General features: G+C 39.4%; 1 protein-coding gene across 1 annotated transcript in view; it reads left to right on the forward strand.

Moving 5' to 3' along the window:
• The first annotated feature begins 1,197 nt into the window (after positions 1-1,197).
• The window catches only part of LOC143917342 (uncharacterized), a 58,828-nt gene continuing 37,405 nt past the window's right edge, over positions 1,198-22,620 (forward strand). The window contains exon 1 of the mRNA XM_077438822.1: positions 1,198-1,917. Coding sequence (XP_077294948.1) covers positions 1,198-1,917 — 720 coding nt within the window. The remainder of the gene's footprint in view (positions 1,918-22,620) is intronic.

A 22,620-nucleotide genomic window follows, 5' to 3' on the forward strand; every position in this document is an offset into this window, starting at 1 on the left:
AACAATGGCTAGCATATCTTTGGAAATGTGTGAGATTACTGCTAAAGAAGCTCTCGAGCAGAAGGTATTCCACAAATTAGAATTAATTCTAATTGATCTCAATAGCAAAATACGTAAAAATACCTACGTTCCAATCAAGGATGGAATTGAAGAGGCAATGATAGCCTTTAATACATATAAAGACATAAAACTAGACCTGTTAAAGCATAGATTACAAACTAAAACACTAATAGAACTCAATCCCACCTCGAGCGATGTTTTAAAGAATCCTCCAAATGCTTTAATACCGGAAAATCCCGCAATCATGGACTCGGCATCCTCACTAGATCAACCAAAAGAGGATTCCTGGAAAGAAGTAAGGTCAAAAAGAAGGCGGAATAAAAAGAATAAAAGAACAAATGATACAAAGAACACCAACAACAACAACGATCGGCGTCAGCCAAACATTGAAAATAGCTTTCAAGATCGATATGCGCGATTTCCACCAGGCCCCAGAAATGAGGCTATAACAATAAAGTCAGACGGCACGGTGACATATGCAGACACCTTAAAGAAAATCAGAAAAGAAATTCCAATGGAGAATGTAGATGTTGCCGCTATTCGTCAAACAAAGGGTGGAGAAGTTCTTATAAAAATGCAAAAAGGAACAACAAAAACGGAAGAGCTAATGGGTGCGATTTCCGCGATTCTGGGCAATGGTGCGACTGTGAAGAAGCTCGTCCCTGGAGTCGTCATTGAAATACGGGACATCGATGGGGCCACGGATGAGACAGAATTGATGGAGGCATTAGCAAGCGCTTCACCACATGTGGTGAGAAATGCGCGATTGATCACGTTCAAACCGGCTTATGGAGGCACTCAGATTGCGATGGTCAAACTCCCGAGAGACGATGCCACTGAATTGATTAAGGCCGGAAGAATTCGAATTGGATGGGTCAATTGTCGTTTGAGGCCCCGAGTCCATATAATAAGATGCTTCAGGTGTCGGGGATTCGGACACATTGCGGTAGAATGCGCCAGCAAACAAGACAGAAGCAAAGAATGCAACAAGTGCGGCCAGGAAGGCCATAAAGCTGTGATTTGTAAGAACGACCCACACTGCAGCATTTGTGAAGGAGAAAAAATAAGCAGCGGTCATCAGACCGGTAGTCGAAGCTGTGCAGCCCTCCGGACTGCTCTGAAAGGACGAACACAACAATGATCCGCATACTCCAGATCAATCTGAATGGATGCCAGGCGGCGCAGGATGTGATGATACAGACAGCAGAGGAGCGGCGAGCGGACCTCGTGATTGTGTCTGAACAGTACCGCAACATTCCTCATCGATGGTATTCGGATGCAAGCTCAAGATCTGCAATCTACACACCAACTGCCCACCTGCGAATCACGAATGCTGTTTCAATTGGCGTCCAAGGCTGGACGTGGGTGGAGATGAGGGGAGTGAGGTTCTATAGCTGCTATTTTTCTCCTAGTGCAACAATAGAGGAGTTCAAGAGAGATCTCGTCTGCCTTGAAGATGACGTGAGAACATCGACCTTACCTGTTGTCGTTGCCGGAGATTTTAACTCAAAAGCTCCAGAGTGGGGCTCTCAAAAAACGGATCGCAGAGGTATTTTACTCTCTGAAATGGCATCGCATTTACATCTGCATGCGGCCAACGTAGGAAGTGCTTACACGTTCGTTCGGGGCAGCACCGGATCGGTCATCGATGTCACATTTGCAGGTGAAACAATAATTGGCAGGATCCGAAAATGGCAAGTGCTTGACAGCTACTCTCACAGCGACCATCGCTACATTGGCTTCGAGTTGGAAGATCGCCTCGCCGGGCCACAAATGTTACCTTCTAGTTCTGGCTGGGGAGCTCGTAAGCTGGACATCGTAGCTTTGGACGAAGCCGTTGCAGAACTAAGATCAAAAGTGACTGACGTCGCAAGCAGCGGGGTTGGAGCCGAAGACATTGCCAACTCATTAAATGACCTATTGAGTGAGAGCTGCGACGCATCGATGCCGAGACGCGGAGGTAAAAAGAGGCGCCCGGTCTTCTGGTGGACCGAAAACATCGCCATACTTCGCCGCGAGTGCTTAACCTGCAGACGCCGAGCACAACGACGGTCAAGCAATGAACAGCAAAGAGTGAAATATCAAGAAGCCAGGATAGCTTTACGAAAAGCTATAAAAGAAAGTAAAGAGAGATGCTGGAAAGAGCTCTGCAAATCGATTGATGTGGATCCGTGGGGGAGCCCATATAAGATCATAAGGAAAAAGCTCCGAATTGGAACTGTCGATCCATATCTTGAAAACAAGGCGAGTCTTGAATTGGTCATAGATGGCCTCTTTCCGCAACACCCAGTGATGGAAAGACGATCGGCGAGCAGTACTGGTGATGAGATGCCGATTTTCACGGAGGAAGAAGTCGTAGCAGCCGCCAAACGAATAAATATTGAAAAGGCGCCGGGACCGGACTGCATTCCAAACGCAGTTATTAAAAGAATTGCCTTGAGCGATCCTGCGTTGCTGTTGACGACCTTCAATGCTTGTCTGTCGGAAGGAACCTTTCCAAAACCATGGAAAAGACAAAAACTCGTGCTGATTTCAAAAGGAAAGGGAGGCCCACCAGGACCTTCATCATACAGGCCACTCTGCCTACTTGACGGGGTAGGAAAGTTACTAGAGAGACTTCTCCTACAGCGACTACAACAACAGCTAGAAAACAGCGACACAGGACTGTCATCGCAGCAATTTGGATTTCGACCCGGTCGCTCAACTATTGACGCGATCAGTGAAGTCGTAAACACCGTAAGACTTGCATGGCGTGGGAGCGTCAAGGCGAGCAAACATGTTGTGATGATCGCGCTCGACATAAAAAATGCATTCAACACTGCCAACTGGGGAAGGACTCTCGATGCATTAGTCACTATCAATGCTCCGGAAAAACTTATCAAGATGATCGAGAGCTATTTTTCGGACAGAATCCTTCTGTATGAATGCATGGGCAAAAAATACGAACGATCAGTCACTGCGGGCGTGCCACAGGGATCGGTCCTGGGCCCGGCGCTTTGGAATGTAATGTACGACGGCTTGTTGAAGATCCCAATGCCAGATGAAACGAGCCTGGTCGCCTTTGCTGACGATGTCGCGTTGCTTGTCACCGCAAAGAACACAACATCTTTACGCCTAAGAAGCGAAGAAGCCATAAGAAGGGTTAAAAAATGGCTCGTGGATGCGGGCTTGGAGCTCGCCGTCCAGAAAACCGAAGCTGTATTCTTCACAAGACGTAGAAAGCTGCTGCCTCCTCAAATAACAGTCAACGGTTTTGAGGTGACGTTCAGCAGATCACTGCGGTATTTGGGAGTGCAGTTAGATGACAAACTACGCTTTGCAAAACATGCGGAAAAAGCGGGAGCTAGGGCGGCCCAAATAGCAGAAGACCTCGCCAGACTGATGCCCAACATCGGTGGACCGAAACAGAGGAGAAGAAAACTATACTGTGAAGTAGTACACTCAGTCCTCCTGTACGGTGCTCCGATTTGGGCGGAAAAAACAAAGGTTGAGAGGACGAGGCTCAGCCTCGCTAGAGTACAAAGAAGAGCTGCATTAAGAGTCGCAGCGGCATACCGTACAGTATCTGAAGATGCCATCCTGGTGTTGTGCGCCATTCCACCGATCGACTTACTCGCTCTAGAACGACAAGCGATCTACAGAGGTGAAAAGAAGAGCACAGCCAGAGAGACAACGATGATCAAATGGCAAGACAGATGGAACAACTCAGAAAAAGGTCGATGGACACACCATCTCATCGGAGACCTAAAAGCGTGGTGCCAAAGAAAGCACGGCGAACTGAATCACCACACGACCCAAATACTCACAGGTCACGGGTGCTTCGGGACCTACCTACACAAAATAGGAAAGGAAACAACTCCGAAGTGCCACCACTGTGAAAACGAGAAAGACGACGCGGCCCACACAACCTTTGATTGTCCAGCATGGGAAGACGACAGAAGAACATTCAGAACTGTAATCGGCGTAGAACACCTGACGCCGATAAACATAATCTTCGTCATACTGGATAGCGCAACTGCCTGGTCAGCGTGGGAAGCATTTGCTTCGATGATAATGAAAAATAAAGAAGAAGCAGAAAGAACCCGAGAACTCGAAGGAAGAGCCATAAATGGCTAAGACAAAACTGCTTTCCCGAAGCAAAACATGAAAATGTGTCCGGGGAGCAGAGGTGTCAAGGGGGTGGGGTTTAGTCGGTAAAAATCCGACACTATCCTCCAGTTCGGGCTGGAGGATGTCTTTGGAAGATTCCCCACCTCCGACGATAAAAAAAAAAAAAAAAAAAAAAAAGGTTCCCACGTTTTGTGTATATTTTTGAAATCATGAATTATTTGAATCCGGTGATGGTAAGGTTAGGTTGGGTTAGGTTTGGCTAGGTTTGCACGTTTTGTGTATAAGTTTGCAATGTCTAATTATTTGAATCCGGTGATAGTGAGGTTAGGTTGGGTTAGGTTTGGTGGGGATAGCACTATTTCTGTATATTTTTGCAATGTCGAATTCTTTGGTTTCTGTGATAGTTAGGTTAGGTTGGGTTAGGTTTGGTGAGGCAAGCGAGGTTTTTGTATAACAAACAATTTCGAATTCTTCGATTTCGGTGTAAGTAAGGTAAGGTTGGGTTAGGCTTGGTGAGGTTCCCACGTTTTGTGTATATTTTTGAAATGTCGAATTATTTGAATCCGGTGATGGTTAGGTTAGGTTGGGTTAGGTTTGGTGAGGTTCCCACGTTTTGTGTATATTTTTGCAATTTCGAATTCTTTGAATCCAGTGATGGTTAGGTTAGGTTGGGTTAGGTTTGGTGAGGATAGCAAGTTTTTTGTATATTTTTGCAATGTCGAATTCTTTGATTTCTGTGATAGTTAGGTTGGGTTGGGTTAGGTTTGGTGAGGTAAGCGAATTTTTTGTATAACTAACAATCTCGAATTTTTCAATTACGGTGTAAGTTAGGTTGGGTTGGGTTAGGCTTGGTGAGGTTCCCACGTTTTGTGTATATTTTTGAAATGTCGAATTATTTGAATCCGGTGATGGTTAGGTTAGGTTGGGTTAGGTTTGGTGAGGTTCGCACGTTTTGTGTATATTTTTGCAATGTCTAATTATTTGAATCCGGTGATAGTTAGGTTAGGTTGGGTTAGGTTTGGTGGGGATAGCACGATTTGTGTATATTTTTGCAATGTCGAATTCTTTGTTTTTTGTGATAGTTAGGTTGGGTTGGGTTAGGTTTGGTGAGGCAAGCGAGGTTTTTGTATATCGAACAATTTCGAATTCTTCGATTTCGGTGTTAGTTAGGTTAGGTTGGGTTAGGCTTGGTGAGGTTCCCACGTTTTGTGTATATTTTTGAAATGTCGAATTATTTGAATCCGGTGATAGTTAGGTTAGGTTGGGTTGGGTTAGGTTGTGTATATTTTTGCAATGTCGAATTCTTTGTTTTTTGTGATAGTTATGTTGGGTTGGGTTAGGTTTGGTGAGGCAAGCGAGGTTTATGTATAACTTACAATCTCGAATTCTTCGATTTCGGTGTAAGTTAGGTTGGGTTGGGTTAGGCTTGGTGAGGTTCCCACGTTTTGTGTATATTTTTGAAATGTCGAATTATTTGAATCCGGTGATGGTTAGGTTAGGTTGGGTTAGGTTTGGTGAGGTTCGCACGTTTTGTGTATATTTTTGCAATGTCGAATTATTTGAATCCGGTGATGGTTAGGTTAGGTTGGGTTAGGCTTGGTGAGGTTCCCACGTTTTGTGTATATTTTTGAAATGTCGAATTATTTGAATCCGGCTACTGTTAGGTTAGGTCGGGTTAGGTTTGGTGAAGTTTGCACGTTTTGTGTTTCTTTTTGCAATGTTGAGTTCTTTGATTTCTGTGATAGTAAGGTTGGGTTGGGTTAGGTTAGGTGAGGTTAGCGAGTTTTTTGTATAACTAACCATCTCGAATTCTTCGATTACGGTGATAGTTAGGTTAGGTTGGGTTAGGCTTGGTGAGGTTCCCACGTTTTGTGTATATTTTTGCAATGTCGAATTATTTGAATCCGGTGATGGTTAGGTTAGGTTGGGTTAGGTTTGGTGGGGATAGCACGATTTGTGTATATTTTTGCAATGTCGAATTCTTTGGTTTCCGTGATAGTTAGGTTGGGTTAGGTTTGGTGAGGCAAGGGAGGTTTTTGTATAACAAACAATTTCGAATTCTTCGATTTTGGTGATAGTTAGGTTAGGTTGGGTAAGGTTTAATGAGGTTAGCGAGTTTTTTGTATAACTACCAATCTCGAATTCTTCGATTTCGGTGATAGTTAGGTTAGGTTGGGTTAGGCTTGGTGAGGTTCCCACATTTTGTGTATATTTTTGAAATGTCGAATTATTTGAATCCGGAGATGGTTAGGTTAGGTCGGGTTAGGTTTGGTGAAGTTTGCACGTTTTGTGTATATTTTTGCAATGTCGAATTCTTTGTTTTCTGTGATAGTAAGGTTGAGTTGGGTTAGGTTTGATGAGGCAAGCGAGGTTTTTGAATAACAAACAATTTCGAATTCTTCGATTTCGGTGTTAGTTAGGTTAGGTTGGGTTAGGCTTGGTGAGGTTCCCACGTTTTGTGTATATTTTTGAAATGTCGAATTATTTGAATCCGGTGATGGTTAGGTTAGGTTGGGTTAGGTTTGGTGAGGAAAGCACGTTTTGTGTATATTTTTGCACTGTCGATTACTTTGATTTATGTGATGGTTAGGTTAGGTTGGGTTAGGTTTGGTGAGGATAGCTCGCTTTTTGTATAATTTTGCAATGTCAAATTCTTCGATTTCTGTGATAGTTATGTTGGGTTGGGTTACTTTGGTGAGGTTCCCACGTTTTGTGTACATTTTTGCAATGTCGAATTATTTGAATCCGGTGATGTTTAGGTTAGGTTGGGTTAGGTTTGGTGAGGATAACACTTTTTTTGTATATTTTTGCAATGTCGAATTATTGAATCCAGTGATGGTAAGTTTAGGTTGGGATAGGTTTGGTGAGAATAGCTCGTTTTTTGTATATTTTTGCAATGTCGAATTCTTTGATTTCTGTGATAGTTAGGTTGGGTTGGGTTAGGTTTGGTGAGGTTAGCGAGTTTTTTGTATAACTTACAATCTCGAATTCTTCGATTTCGGTGATAGTTAGGTTGGGTTGAGTTAGGTTTGGTGAGGTAAGCGAGTTTTTTGTATAACTTACAATCTCGAATTCTTCGATTTCGGTGATAGTTAGGTTAGATTGGGTTAGGTTTTTTGAGGTTCGCACGTTTTGTGTAATTTTTTGCAATGTCGAATTATTTGAATCCGATGATGGTAAGGTGAGGTTGGGTTAGGTTTGGTGAGGATAGCAAGTTTTTTGTATATTTTTGCAATGTCGAATTCTTTGATTTCTGTGATAGTTAGGTTGGGTTGGGTTAGGTTTTTTGAGGTAAGCGAGTTTTTTGTATAACTTACAATCTCGAATTCTTCGATTTCGGTGTAAGTTAGGTTGGGTTGGGTTAGGCTTGGTGAGGTTCCCACGTTTTGTGTATATTTTTGAAATCATGAATTATTTGAATCCGGTGATGGTAAGGTTAGGTTGGGTTAGGTTTGGCTAGGTTTGCACGTTTTGTGTATAAGTTTGCAATGTCTAATTATTTGAATCCGGTGATAGTGAGGTTAGGTTGGGTTAGGTTTGGTGTGGATAGCACTATTTCTGTATATTTTTGCAATGTCGAATTCTTTGGTTTCTGTGATAGTTAGGTTAGGTTGGGTTAGGTTTGGTGAGGCAAGCGAGGTTTTTGTATAACAAACAATTTCGAATTCTTCGATTTCGGTGTTAGTAAGGTAAGGTTGGGTTAGGCTTGGTGAGGTTCCCACGTTTTGTGTATATTTTAGAAATGTCGAATTATTTGAATCCGGTGATGGTTAGGTTAGGTTGGGTTAGGTTTGGTGAGGTTCCCACGTTTTGTGTATATTTTTGCAATTTCGAATTCTTTGAATCCAGTGATGGTTAGGTTAGGTTGGGTTAGGTTTGGTGAGGATAGCAAGTTTTTTGTATATTTTTGCAATGTCGAATTCTTTGATTTCTGTGATAGTTAGGTTGGGTTGGGTTAGGTTTGGTGAGGTAAGCGAATTTTTTGTATAACTAACAATCTCGAATTTTTCAATTACGGTGTAAGTTAGGTTGGGTTGGGTTAGGCTTGGTGAGGTTCCCACGTTTTGTGTATATTTTTGAAATGTCGAAGTATTTGAATCCGGTGATGGTTAGGTTAGGTTGGGTTAGGTTTGGTGAGGTTCGCACGTTTTGTGTATATTTTTGCTATGTCTAATTATTTGAATCCGGTGATAGTTAGGTTAGGTTGGGTTAGGTTTGGTGGGGATAGCACGATTTGTGTATATTTTTGCAATGTCGAATTCTTTGTTTTTTGTGATAGTTAGGTTGGGTTGGGTTAGGTTTGGTGAGGCAAGCGAGGTTTTTGTATATCGAACAATTTCGAATTCTTCGATTTCGGTGTTAGTTAGGTTAGGTTGGGTTAGGCTTGGTGAGGTTCCCACGTTTTGTGTATATTTTTGAAATGTCGAATTATTTGAATCCGGTGATAGTTAGGTTAGGTTGGGTTGGGTTAGGTTGTGTATATTTTTGCAATGTCGAATTCTTTGTTTTTTGTGATAGTTATGTTGGGTTGGGTTAGGTTTGGTGAGGCAAGCGAGGTTTTTGTATAACTTACAATCTCGAATTCTTCGATTTCGGTGTAAGTTAGGTTGGGTTGGGTTAGGCTTGGTGAGGTTCCCACGTTTTGTGTATATTTTTGAAATGTCGAATTATTTGAATCCGGTGATGGTTAGGTTAGGTTGGGTTAGGTTTGGTGAGGTTCGCACGTTTTGTGTATATTTTTGCAATGTCTAATTATTTGAATCCGGTGATAGTTAGGTTAGGTTGGGTTAGGTTTGGTGGGGATAGCACGATTTGTGTATATTTTTGCAATGTCGAATTCTTTGGTTTCTGTGATAGTTAGGTTGGGTTGGGTTAGGTTTGGTGAGGCAAGCGAGGTTTTTGTATAACAAACAATTTCGAATTCTTCGATTTCGGTGTTAGTTAGGTTAGGTTGGGTTAGGCTTGGTGAGGTTCCCACGTTTTGTGTATATTTTTGAAATGTCGAATTATTTGAATCCGGCTACTGTTAGGTTAGGTCGGGTTAGGTTTGGTGAAGTTTGCACGTTTTGTGTTTCTTTTTGCAATGTTGAGTTCTTTGATTTCTGTGATAGTAAGGTTGGGTTGGGTTAGGTTAGGTGAGGTTAGCGAGTTTTTTGTATAACTAACCATCTCGAATTCTTCGATTACGGTGATAGTTAGGTTAGGTTGGGTTAGGCTTGGTGAGGTTCCCACGTTTTGTGTATATTTTTGCAATGTCGAATTATTTGAATCCGGTGATGGTTAGGTTAGGTTGGGTTAGGTTTGGTGAGGATAGCATGTTTTTTGTATATTTTTGCAATGTCGAATTCTTTGATTTCTGTGATAGTTAGGTTGGGTTGGGTTAGGTTTGTTGAGGTAAGCGAGTTTTTTGTATAACTTACAATCTCGAATTCTTCGATTTCGGTGTAAGTTAGGTTGGGTTGGGTTAGGCTTGGTGAGGTTCCCACGTTTTGTGTATATTTTTGAAATCTCGAATTATTTGAATCCGGTGATGGTAAGGTTAGGTTGGGTTAGGTTTGGTGAGGTTCGCACGTTTTGTGTATATTTTTGCAATGTCTAATTATTTGAATCCGGTGATAGTTAGGTTAGGTTGGGTTAGGTTTGGTGGGGATAGCACGATTTGTGTATATTTTTGCAATGTCGAATTCTTTGGTTTCCGTGATAGTTAGGTTGGGTTGGGTTAGGTTTGGTGAGGCAAGGGAGGTTTTTGTATAACAAACAATTTCGAATTCTTCGATTTTGGTGATAGTTAGGTTAGGTTGGGTAAGGTTTAATGAGGTTAGCGAGTTTTTTGTATAACTACCAATCTCGAATTCTTCGATTTCGGTGATAGTTAGGTTAGGTTGGGTTAGGCTTGGTGAGGTTCCCACATTTTGTGTATATTTTTGAAATGTCGAATTATTTGAATCCGGTGATGGTTAGGTTAGGTCGGGTTAGGTTTGGTGAAGTTTGCACGTTTTGTGTATATTTTTGCAATGTCGAATTCTTTGTTTTCTGTGATAGTAAGGTTGAGTTGGGTTAGGTTTGATGAGGCAAGCGAGGTTTTTGTATAACAAACAATTTCGAATTCTTCGATTTCGGTGTTAGTTAGGTTAGGTTGGGTTAGGCTTGGTGAGGTTCCCACGTTTTGTGTATATTTTTGAAATGTCGAATTATTTGAATCCGGTGATGGTTAGGTTAGGTTGGGTTAGGTTTGGTGAGGAAAGCACGTTTTGTGTATATTTTTGCACTGTCGATTACTTTGATTTATGTGATGGTTAGGTTAGGTTGGGTTAGGTTTGGTGAGGATAGCTCGCTTTTTGTATAATTTTGCAATGTCAAATTCTTCGATTTCTGTGATAGTTATGTTGGGTTGGGTTAGTTTGGTGAGGTTCCCACGTTTTGTGTACATTTTTGCAATGTCGAATTATTTGAATCCGGTGATGTTTAGGTTAGGTTGGGTTAGGTTTGGTGAGGATAACACTTTTTTTGTATATTTTTGCAATGTCGAATTATTGAATCCAGTGATGGTAAGTTTAGGTTGGGATAGGTTTGGTGAGAATAGCTCGTTTTTTGTATATTTTTGCAATGTCGAATTCTTTGATTGCTGTGATAGTTAGGTTGGGTTGGGTTAGGTTTGGTGAGGTTAGCGAGTTTTTTGTATAACTTACAATCTCGAATTCTTCGATTTCGGTGATAGTTAGGTTGGGTTGTGTTAGGTTTGGTGAGGTAAGCGAGTTTTTTGTATAACTTACAATCTCGAATTCTTCGATTTCGGTGATAGTTAGGTTAGATTGGGTTAGGTTTTTTGAGGTTCGCACGTTTTGTGTAATTTTTTGCAATGTCGAATTATTTGAATCCGATGATGGTAAGGTGAGGTTGGGTTAGGTTTGGTGAGGATAGCTGGTTTTTTGTATATTTTTGCAATGTCGAATTCTTTGATTTCTGTGATAGTTAGGTTGGGTTGGGTTAGGTTTGGTGAGGAAAGCGAGTTTTTTTGAATAAATAACAATCTCGAATTCTTCGATTTCTGTGATAAATAGGTAAGGTTGGGTTAGGCTTGGTGAGGTTCCCACGTTTTGTTTTTTTTTTTGCAATGTCGAATTATTTGAATCCGGTGATGGTAAGGTTAGGTCGTGTTAGGTTTGGTGAAGTTCGCACGTTTTGTGTATATTTTTGCAATGTTGAATTCTTTGATTTCTGTGATAGTTAGGTTGGGTTTGGTTAGGTTTGGTGAGGTTAGCGAGTTTTTTGTATAACTTACAATCTCGAATTCTTTGATTTCGGTGATAGTTAGGTTGGGTTGAGTTAGGTTTGGTGAGGATAGCTCGTTTTTTGTATATTTTTGCAATGTCGAATTCTTCGATTTCTGTGATAGTTATGTTGGGTTGGGTTAGGTTTGGTGAGGTTCCCACGTTTTGTGTATATTTTTGCAATGTCGAATTATTTGAATCCGGTGATGGTCAGTTAGCTCGGGTTAGGTTTGGTGAAGTTTGCACGTTTTGTGTATATTTTTGCAATCTTGAATTCTTTGATTTCTGTGATAGTAAGGTTGGGTTGGGTTAGGTTTGGTGAGGTAAGCGAGTATTTTGTATAACTTACAATCTCGAATTATTCGATTTCGGTGATAGTTAGGTTGGGTTGAGTTAGGTTTGGTGAGGTAAGCGAGTTTTTTGTATAACTTACAATCTCGAATTCTTCGATTTCGGTGATAGTTAGGTTAGGTTGGGTTAGGCTTTGTGAGGTTCGCACGTTTTGTGTAATTTTTTGCAATGTCGAATTATTTGAATCCGGTGATGGTTAGGTGAGGTTGGGTTAGGTTTGGTGAGGATAGCTGGTTTTTTGTATATTTTTGCAATGTCAAATTCTTTGATTTCTGTGATAGTTAGGTTGGGTTGGGTTAGGTTTGGTGAGGAAAGCGAGTTTTTTGTATAAATAACAATCTCGAATTCTTCGATTTCTGTGATAATTAGGTAAGGTTGGGTAAGGCTTGGTGAGGTTCCCACGTTTTTTTTTTTTTTTGCAATGTCGAATTATTTGAATCCGGTGATGGTAAGGTTAGGTCGTGTTAGGTTTGGTGAAGTTCGCACGTTTTGTGTATATTTTTGCAATGTTGAATTCTTTGATTTCTGTGATAGTTAGGTTGGGTTGGGTTAGGTTTGGTGAGGTTAGCGAGTTTTTTGTAAAACCTTCAATCTCGAATTCTTCGATTTCGGTGTTAAAAAGGTTAGGTTGGGTAAGGCTTGGTGAGGTTCCTACGTTTTGTGTATAATTTTGCAATGTCGATTTATTTGAATTTGGTGATGGTTTGGTTAGGTTGGGTTAGGTTTGTTGGGAATAGCACGTTTTTTGTATATTTTTGCAATTTCAAATTCTTTGAATCCATTGATGGTTAGGTTAGGTTGGGTTAGGTTTGGTGGGGATAGCACGTTTTTTGTATATTTTTGCAATGTCGAATTCTTTGATTTCTGTAATAGTTAGGTTGGGTTGGGTTAGGTTTGGTGAGGTTAGCGAGTTTTTTGTATAACTTACAATCTCGAATTCTTCAATTTCGGTGATAGTTAGGTTAGGTTGGGTTACGTTTGGTGAGGTTAGCACGTTTTGTGCATATATTTGCAATCTGGAATTATTTGAATTCGATGATAGTTAGGTTAGGTTGGGTTAGGTTTGGTGAAGTTTGCACGTTTTGTGTATATTTTTGCAAAGTCGATGTCTTTGATTTCTGTAATAGTTAGGTTTGGTTGGGTTAGGTTTCGTGAGGTTAGCGAGTTTTTTGTAAAACATACAATCTCGAATTCTTCGATTTTGGTGATAGTAAGGTTAGGTTGGGCTAGGTTTGGTGAGGTTTGCACGTTTTGTGAATGATTTTGCAATGTCGAATTATTTGAATCCGATGATAGTTAGGTTAGGTTGAGTTAGGTTTGGTGAGGTTCGAACGTTTTGTGTATATTTTTGCAATGTGGAATTATTTGAATCCGATGATAGTTAGGTTAGGATGGGTTAGGTTTGGTAAAGTTCGCACGTTTTGTGTATATTTTTGCAATGTCGAATTCTTTGATTTCTGTGATAGTGAGGTTTGGTTGGGTTAGATTTCTTGAGGTTAGCGAGTTTTTTGTAAAACCTTCAATCTCGAATTCTTCGATTTTGGTGATAGTTAGGTTAGGTTGGGTTAGGTTTGGTGAGGTTTGCACGTTTTGTGTCTGATTTTGCAATGTCGAATTATTTGAATCCGATGATAGTTAGGTTAGGTTGAGTTAGGTTTGGTGAGGTTCGCACGTTTTGTGTATATTTTTGCAATGTCGAATTATTTGATTTCTGTGATAGTTAGGTTAGGTTGAGTTAGGTTTCGTGAGGTTCGCACGTTTTGTGTATATTTTTGCAATGTTGAATTATTTGAATCCGATGATAGTTAGGTTAATATGGGTTAGGTTTGGTGAAGTTTGCACGTTTTGTGTATGATTTTGCAATGTAGAATTATTTGAATCCGATGATAGTTAGGTTAGGTTGAGTTAGGTTTGGTGAGGTTCGCACGTTTTGTGTATATTTTTGCAATGTGGAATTATTTGAATCGGATGATAGTTAGGTTAGGATGGGTTAGGTAGGGTGAAGTTTGCACGTTTTGTGTATATTTTTGCAATGTCGAATTATTTGATTTCTGTGATAGTTAGGTTGGGTTGGGTTAGGTTTGGTGAGGTTAGCGAGTTTTTTGTATTACTTACAATCTCGAATTCTTCGATTTCGGTGATAGTTAGGTTAGGTTGGGTTAGGTTTGGTGAGGTTCGCACGTTTTGTGTATGATTTTGTGAAGTCAAATTATTTGAATCCGATGATAGTTAGGTGAGGTTGAGTTAGGTTTGGTGAGGTTCGCACGTTTTGTGTATATTTTTGCAATGTGGAATTATTTGAATCCGATGATAGTTAGGATAGGATGGGTTAGGTTTGGTGAAGTTTGCACGTTTTGTGTATATTTTTGCAATGTTGAATTCTTTGATTTCTGTGATAGTTAGGTTGGGTTGGGTTAGGTTTGGTGAGGTTAGCGAGTTTTTTGTATAATTTACAATCTCGAATTCTTCGATTTTGGTGATATTTAGGTTAGGTTGGGTTAGGCTTGGTGAGGTTCCCACGATTTGTGTATATTTTTGCAATGTCGAATTATTTGAATCCGGTGATGGTTAGGTTAGGTTTGGTAAGGTTTGGTGAGGATAGCACGTTTTTTGTATATTTGTGCATTGTCGAGTTCTTTGATTTCTGTGATAATTAGGTTGGGTTGAGCTAGGTTTGGTAAGGTAAGCGAGTTTTTTTTTTATCTTACTATCTCAAATTCTTCGATTTTGGTGATAGTTAGGTTAGGTTGGGTTACGTTTAGTGAGGTTAGCACGTTTTGTGTATATTTTTGCAATGTGGAATTATTTGAATCCGATGATAGTTAGGTTAGGATGGGTAAGGTTTGGTGAAAATTGCACGTTTTGTGTATATTTTGCAATGTCGAATTATTTGATTTCTGTGATAGTTAGGTTGGGTTGGGTTAGGTTTGGTATTGTAAGCGAGTTTTTTGTATATTTTACAATCATGAATTCTTTGATTTTGGTGAAAGTAAGGTCAGGTTGGGTTAGGCTTGGTGAGGAAAGCACGTTTTTTCTATATTTTTGCAATGTCGAATTCTTTGGTTTCTGTGATAGTTAGGTTGGGTTGGGTTAGGTTTTTTGAGGTAAGCGAGTTTTTTGTATAACTTACAATCTCGAATTCTTCGATTTCGGTGTAAGTTAGGTTGGGTTGGGTTAGGCTTGGTGAGGTTCCCACGTTTTGTGAATATATTTGAAATCATGAATTATTTGAATCCGGTGATGGTAAGGTTAGGTTGGGTTAGGTTTGGCTAGGTTTGCACGTTTTGTGTATATGTTTGCAATGTCTAATTATTTGAATCCGGTGATAGTGAGGTTAGGTTGGGTTAGGTTTGGTGGGGATAGCACTATTTGTGTATATTTTTGCAATGTCGAATTCTTTGGTTTCTGTGATAGTTAGGTTAGGTTGGGTTAGGTTTGGTGAGGCAAGCGAGGTTTTTGTATAACAAACAATTTCGAATTCTTCGATTTCGGTGTTAGTAAGGTAAGGTTGGGTTAGGCTTGGTGAGGTTCCCACGTTTTGTGTATATTTTTGAAATGTCGAATTATTTGAATCCGGTGATGGTTAGGTTAGGTTGGGTTAGGTTTGGTGAGGTTCTCACGTTTTGTGTATATTTTTGCAATTTCGAATTCTTTGAATCCAGTGATGGTTAGGTTAGGTTGGGTTAGGTTTGGTGAGGATAGCAAGTTTTTTGTATATTTTTGCAATGTCGAATTCTTTGATTTCTGTGATAGTGAGGTTGGGTTAAGTTAGGTTTGGTGAGGTAAGCGAATTTTTTGTATAACTAACAATCTCGAATTTTTCAATTACGGTGTAAGTTAGGTTGGGTTGGGTTAGGCTTGGTGAGGTTCCCACGTTTTGTGTATATTTTTGAAATGTCGAATTATTTGAATCCGGTGATGGTTAGGTTAGGTTGGGTTAGGTTTGGTGAGGTTCGCACGTTTTGTGTATATTTTTGCAATGTCTAATTATTTGAATCCGGTGATAGTTAGGTTAGGTTGGGTTAGGTTTGGTGGGGATAGCACGATTTGTGTATATTTTTGCAATGTCGAATTCTTTGTTTTTTGTGATAGTTAGGTTGGGTTGGGTTAGGTTTGGTGAGGCAAGCGAGGTTTTTGTATATCGAACAATTTCGAATTCTTCGATTTCGGTGTTAGTTAGGTTAGGTTGGGTTAGGCTTGGTGAGGTTCCCACGTTTTGTGTATATTTTTGAAATGTCGAATTATTTGAATCCGGTGATAGTTAGGTTAGGTTGGGTTGGGTTAGGTTGTGTATATTTTTGCAATGTCGAATTCTTTGTTTTTTGTGATAGTTATGTTGGGTTGGGTTAGGTTTGGTGAGGCAAGCGAGGTTTTTGTATAACTTACAATCTCGAATTCTTCGATTTCGGTGTAAGTTAGGTTGGGTTGGGTTAGGCTTGGTGAGGTTCCCACGTTTTGTGTATATTTTTGAAATGTCGAATTATTTGAATCCGGTGATGGTTAGGTTAGGTTGGGTTAGGTTTGGTGAGGTTCGCACGTTTTGTGTATATTTTTGCAATGTCTAATTATTTGAATCCGGTGATAGTTAGGTTAGGTTGGGTTGGGTTAGGTTGTGTATATTTTTGCAATGTCGAATTCTTTGGTTTCTGTGATAGTTAGGTTGGGTTGGGTTAGGTTTGGTGAGGCAAGCGAGGTTTTTGTATAACAAACAATTTCGAATTCTTCGATTTCGGTGTTAGTTAGGTTAGGTTGGGTTAGGCTTGGTGAGGTTCCCACGTTTTGTGTATATTTTTGAAATGTCGAATTATTTGAATCCGGCTACTGTTAGGTTAGGTCGGGTTAGGTTTGGTGAAGTTTGCACGTTTTGTGTTTCTTTTTGCAATGTTGAGTTCTTTGATTTCTGTGATAGTAAGGTTGGGTTGGGTTAGGTTAGGTGAGGTTAGCGAGTTTTTTGTATAACTAACCATCTCGAATTCTTCGATTACGGTGATAGTTAGGTTAGGTTGGGTTAGGCTTGGTGAGGTTCCCACGTTTTGTGTATATTTTTGCAATGTCGAATTATTTGAATCCGGTGATGGTTAGGTTAGGTTGGGTTAGGTTTGGTGAGGATAGCACGTTTTTTGTATATTTTTGCAATGTCGAATTATTTGAATCCGGTGATAGTTAGGTTAGGTTGGGTTAGGTTTGGTGGGGATAGCACGATTTGTGTATATTTTTGCAATGTCAAATTCTTTGGTTTCCGTGATAGTTAGGTTGGGTTGGGTTAGGTTTGGTGAGGTTAGCGAGTTTTTTGTATAACTTACAATCTCGAATTCTTCGATTTCGGTGATAGTTAGGTTGGGTTGAGTTAGGTTTGGTGAGGTAAGCGAGTTTTTTGTATAACTTACAATCTCGAATTCTTCGATTTCGGTGATAGTTAGGTTAGATTGGGTTAGGTTTTTTGAGGTTCGCACGTTTTGTGTAATTTTTTGCAATGTCGAATTATTTGAATCCGATGACGGTAAGGTGAGGTTGGGTTAGGTTTGGTGAGGATAGCTGGTTTTTTGTATATTTTTGCAATGTCGAATTCTTTGATTTCTGTGATAGTTAGGTTGGGTTGGGTTAGGTTTGGTGAGGAAAGCGAGTTTTTTTGAATAAATAACAATCTCGAATTCTTCGATTTCTGTGATAAATAGGTAAGGTTGGGTTAGGCTTGGTGAGGTTCCCACGTTTTGTGTATGTTTTTGCAATGTCGAATTATTTGAATCCGGTGATGGTTAGTTGAGGTTGGGTTAGGTTTGGTGAGGATAGCATGTTTTTTGTATATTTTTGCAATGTCGAATTCTTTGATTTTTGTGATAGTTAGGTTGGGTTGGGTTAGGTTTGGTGAGGAAAGCGAGTTTTTTGTATAACTTACAATCTCGAATTCTTCGATTTCGGTGATATATAAGTTAGGTTGGGTTAGGCTTGGTGAGTTTCCCACGTTTTGTGTATATTTTTGCAATGTCGAATTATTTGAATCCGGTGATGGTTAGGTTAGGTTGGGTTAGGTTTGGTGAGGAAACCACGTTTTGTGTATATTTTTGCACTGTCGATTACTTTGATTTATGTGATGGTTAGGTTAGGTTGGGTTAGGTTTGGTGAGGATAGCTCGTTTTTTGTATATTTTTGCAATGTCGAATTCTTCGATTTCTGTGATAGTTATGTTGGGTTGGGTTAGGTTTGGTGAGGTTCCCACGTTTTGTGTATATTTTTGCAATGTCGAATTATTTGAATCCGGTGATGGTCAGTTAGGTCGGGTTAGAATTGGTGAAGTTTGCACGTTTTGTGTATATTTTTGCAATCTTGAATTCTTTGATTTCTGTGATAGTAAGGTTGGGTTGGGTTAGGTTTGGTGAGGTAAGCGAGTATTTTGTATAACTTACAATCTCGAATTATTCGATTTCGGTGATAGTTAGGTTGGGTTGAGTTAGGTTTGGTGAGGTAAGCGAGTTTTTTGTATAACTTACAATCTCGAATTCTTCGATTTCGGTGATAGTTAGGTTAGGTTGGGTTAGGCTTTTTGAGGTTCGCACGTTTTGTGTAATTTTTTGCAATGTCGAATTATTTGAATCCGGTGATGGTTAGGTGAGGTTGGGTTAGGTTTGGTGAGGATAGCTGGTTTTTTGTATATTTTTGCAATGTCAAATTCTTTGATTTCTGTGATAGTTAGGTTGGGTTGGGTTAGGTTTGGTGAGGAAAGCGAGTTTTTTGTATAAATAACAATCTCGAATTCTTCGATTTCTGTGATAATTAGGTTAGGTTGGGTAAGGCTTGGTGAGGTTCCCACGTTTTTTTTTTTTTTTGCAATGTCGAATTATTTGAATCCGGTGATGGTAAGGTTAGGTCGTGTTAGGTTTGGTGAAGTTCGCACGTTTTGTGTATATTTTTGCAATGTTGAATTCTTTGATTTCTGTGATAGTTAGGTTGGGTTGGGTTAGGTTTGGTGAGGTTAGCGAGTTTTTTGTAAAACCTTCAATCTCGAATTCTTCGATTTCGGTGTTAAAAAGGTTAGGTTGGGTAAGGCTTGGTGAGGTTCCTTCGTTTTGTGTATAATTTTGCAATGTCGATTTATTTGAATTTGGTGATGGTTTGGTTAGGTTGGGTTAGGTTTGTTGGGAATAGCACGTTTTTTGTATATTTTTGCAATTTCAAATTCTTTGAATCCATTGATGGTTAGGTTAGGTTGGGTTAGGTTTGGTGGGGATAGCACGTTTTTTGTATATTTTTGCAATGTCGAATTCTTTGATTTCTGTAATAGTTAGGTTGGGTTGGGTTAGGTTTGGTGAGGTTAGCGAGTTTTTTGTATAACTTACAATCTCGAATTCTTCAATTTCGGTGATAGTTAGGTTAGGTTGGGTTACGTTTGGTGAGGTTAGCACGTTTTGTGCATATATTTGCAATCTGGAATTATTTGAATTCGATGATAGTTAGGTTAGGTTGGGTTAGGTTTGGTGAAGTTTGCACGTTTTGTGTATATTTTTGCAATGTCGAATTCTTTGATTTCTGTGATAGGTAGGTTGGGTTGGGTTAGTTTTGGTGAGGTAAGCGAGTTTTTTGTATAACATACAATCTCGAATTCTTCGATTTTGGTGATAGTAAGGTTAGGTTGGGCTAGGTTTGGTGAGGTTTGCACGTTTTGTGAATGATTTTGCAATGTCGAATTATTTGAATCCGATGATAGTTAGGTTAGGTTGAGTTAGGTTTGGTGAGGTTCGAACGTTTTGTGTATATTTTTGCAATGTGGAATTATTTGAATCCGATGATAGTTAGGTTAGGATGGGTAAGGTTTGGTGAAGTTCGCACGTTTTGTGTATATTTTTGCAATGTCGAATTCTTTGATTTCTGTGATAGTGAGGTTTGGTTGGGTTAGATTTCGTGAGGTTAGCGAGTTTTTTGTAAAACCTTCAATCTCGAATTCTTCGATTTTGGTGATAGTTAGGTTAGGTTGGGTTAGGTTTGGTGAGGTTTGCACGTTTTGTGTCTGATTTTGCAATGTCGAATTATTTGAATCCGATGATAGTTAGGTTAGGTTGAGTTAGGTTTGGTGAGGTTCGCACGTTTTGTGTATATTTTTGCAATGTCGAATTATTTGATTTCTGTGATAGTTAGGTTAGGTTGAGTTAGGTTTCGTGAGGTTCGCACGTTTTGTGTATATTTTTGCAATGTTGAATTATTTGAATCCGATGAAAGTTAGGTTAATATGGGTTAGGTTTGGTGAAGTTTGCACGTTTTGTGTATGATTTTGCAATGTAGAATTATTTGAATCCGATGATAGTTAGGTTAGGTTGAGTTAGGTTTGGTGAGGTTCGCACGTTTTGTGTATATTTTTGCAATGTGGAATTATTTGAATCGGATGATAGTTAGGTTAGGATGGGTTAGGTAGGGTGAAGTTTGCACGTTTTGTGTATATTTTTGCAATGTCGAATTCTTTGGTTTCTGTGATAGTTATGTTGGGTTGGGTTAGGTTTGGTGAGGTAAGCAAGTTTTTTGTATAACTTACAATCTCGAATTCTTCGATTTCGGTGATAGTTCGGTTAGGTTGGGCTAGGTTTGGTGAGGTTTGCACGTTTTGTGTATATTTTTGCAATGTCGAATTCTTTGATTTCTGTGATAGGTAGGTTGGGTTGGGTTAGTTTTGGTGAGGTAAGCGAGTTTTTTGTATAACATACAATCTCGAATTCTTCGATTTTGGTGATAGTTCGGTTAGGTTGGGCTAGGTTTGGTGAGGTTTGCACGTTTTGTGTATATTTTTGCAATGTCGAATTATTTGATTTCTGTTATAGTTAGGTTAGGTTGGGTTAGGTTTCGTGAGGTTAGCGAGTTTTTTGTAAAACTTACAATCTCGAATTCTTCGATTTTGGTGATAGTAAGGTTAGGTTGGGCTAGGTTTGGTGAGGTTTGCACGTTTTGTGAATGATTTTGCAATGTCGAATTATTTGAATCCGATGATAGTTAGGTTAGGTTGAGTTAGGTTTGGTGAGGTTCGAACGTTTTGTGTATATTTTTGCAATGTGGAATTATTTGAATCCGATGATAGTTAGGTTAGGATGGGTAAGGTTTGGTGAAGTTCGCACGTTTTGTGTATATTTTTGCAATGTCGAATTCTTTGATTTCTGTGATAGTGAGGTTTGGTTGGGTTAGATTTCGTGAGGTAAGCGAGTTTTTTGTAAAACCTTCAATCTCGAATTCTTCGATTTTGGTGATAGTTAGGTTAGGTTGGGTTAGGTTTGGTGAGGTTTGCACGTTTTGTGTCTGATTTTGCAATGTCGAATTATTTGAATCCGATGATAGTTAGGTTAGGTTGAGTTAGGTTTGGTGAGGTTCGCACGTTTTGTGTATATTTTTGCAATGTCGAATTATTTGATTTCTGTGATAGTTAGGTTAGGTTGAGTTAGGTTTCGTGAGGTTCGCACGTTTTGTGTATATTTTTGCAATGTTGAATTATTTGAATCCGATGAAAGTTAGGTTAATATGGGTTAGGTTTGGTGAAGTTTGCACGTTTTGTGTATGATTTTGCAATGTAGAATTATTTGAATCCGATGATAGTTAGGTTAGGTTGAGTTAGGTTTGGTGAGGTTCGCACGTTTTGTGTATATTTTTGCAATGTGGAATTATTTGAATCGGATGATAGTTAGGTTAGGACGGGTTAGGTAGGGTGAAGTTTGCACGTTTTGTGTATATTTTTGCAATGTCGAATTCTTTGGTTTCTGTGATAGTTATGTTGGGTTGGGTTAGGTTTGGTGAGGTAAGCAAGTTTTTTGTATAACTTACAATCTCGAATTCTTCGATTTCGGTGATAGTTAGTTTAGGTTGGGTTAGGTTTAGTGAGGTTCGCACCTTTTGTGTATGATTTTGCAATGTCGAATTATTTGAATCCGATGATAGTTGGGTTAGGTTGAGTTAGGTTTGGTGAGGTTCGCACGTTTTGTGTATATTTTTGCAATGTGGAATTATTTGAATCCGATGATAGTTAGGTTGGGTTGGGTTAGGTTTGGTGAGGTTAGCGAGTTTTTTGTATAACTTACAATCTCGAATTCTTCGATTTCGGTGATAGTTAGGTTGGGTTGTGTTAGGTTTGGTGAGGTAAGCGAGTTTTTTGTATAACTTACAATCTCGAATTCTTCGATTTCGGTGATAGTTAGGTTAGATTGGGTTAGGTTTTTTGAGGTTCGCACGTTTTGTGTAATTTTTTGCAATGTCGAATTATTTGAATCCGATGATGGTAAGGTGAGGTTGGGTTAGGTTTGGTGAGGATAGCTGGTTTTTTGTATATTTTTGCAATGTCGAATTCTTTGATTTCTGTGATAGTTAGGTTGGGTTGGGTTAGGTTTGGTGAGGAAAGCGAGTTTTTTTGAATAAATAACAATCTCGAATTCTTCGATTTCTGTGATAAATAGGTAAGGTTGGGTTAGGCTTGGTGAGGTTCCCACGTTTTGTTTTTTTTTTTGCAATGTCGAATTATTTGAATCCGGTGATGGTAAGGTTAGGTCGTGTTAGGTTTGGTGAAGTTCGCACGTTTTGTGTATATTTTTGCAATGTTGAATTCTTTGATTTCTGTGATAGTTAGGTTGGGTTTGGTTAGGTTTGGTGAGGTTAGCGAGTTTTTTGTATAACTTACAATCTCGAATTCTTTGATTTCGGTGATAGTTAGGTTGGGTTGAGTTAGGTTTGGTGAGGATAGCTCGTTTTTTGTATATTTTTGCAATGTCGAATTCTTCGATTTCTGTGATAGTTATGTTGGGTTGGGTTAGGTTTGGTGAGGTTCCCACGTTTTGTGTATATTTTTGCAATGTCGAATTATTTGAAT

Source organism: Arctopsyche grandis, chromosome 9, assembly GCF_051622035.1.
Source record: "Arctopsyche grandis isolate Sample6627 chromosome 9, ASM5162203v2, whole genome shotgun sequence".
In the NCBI taxonomy this organism is placed as follows: domain Eukaryota; kingdom Metazoa; phylum Arthropoda; class Insecta; order Trichoptera; family Hydropsychidae; genus Arctopsyche; species Arctopsyche grandis.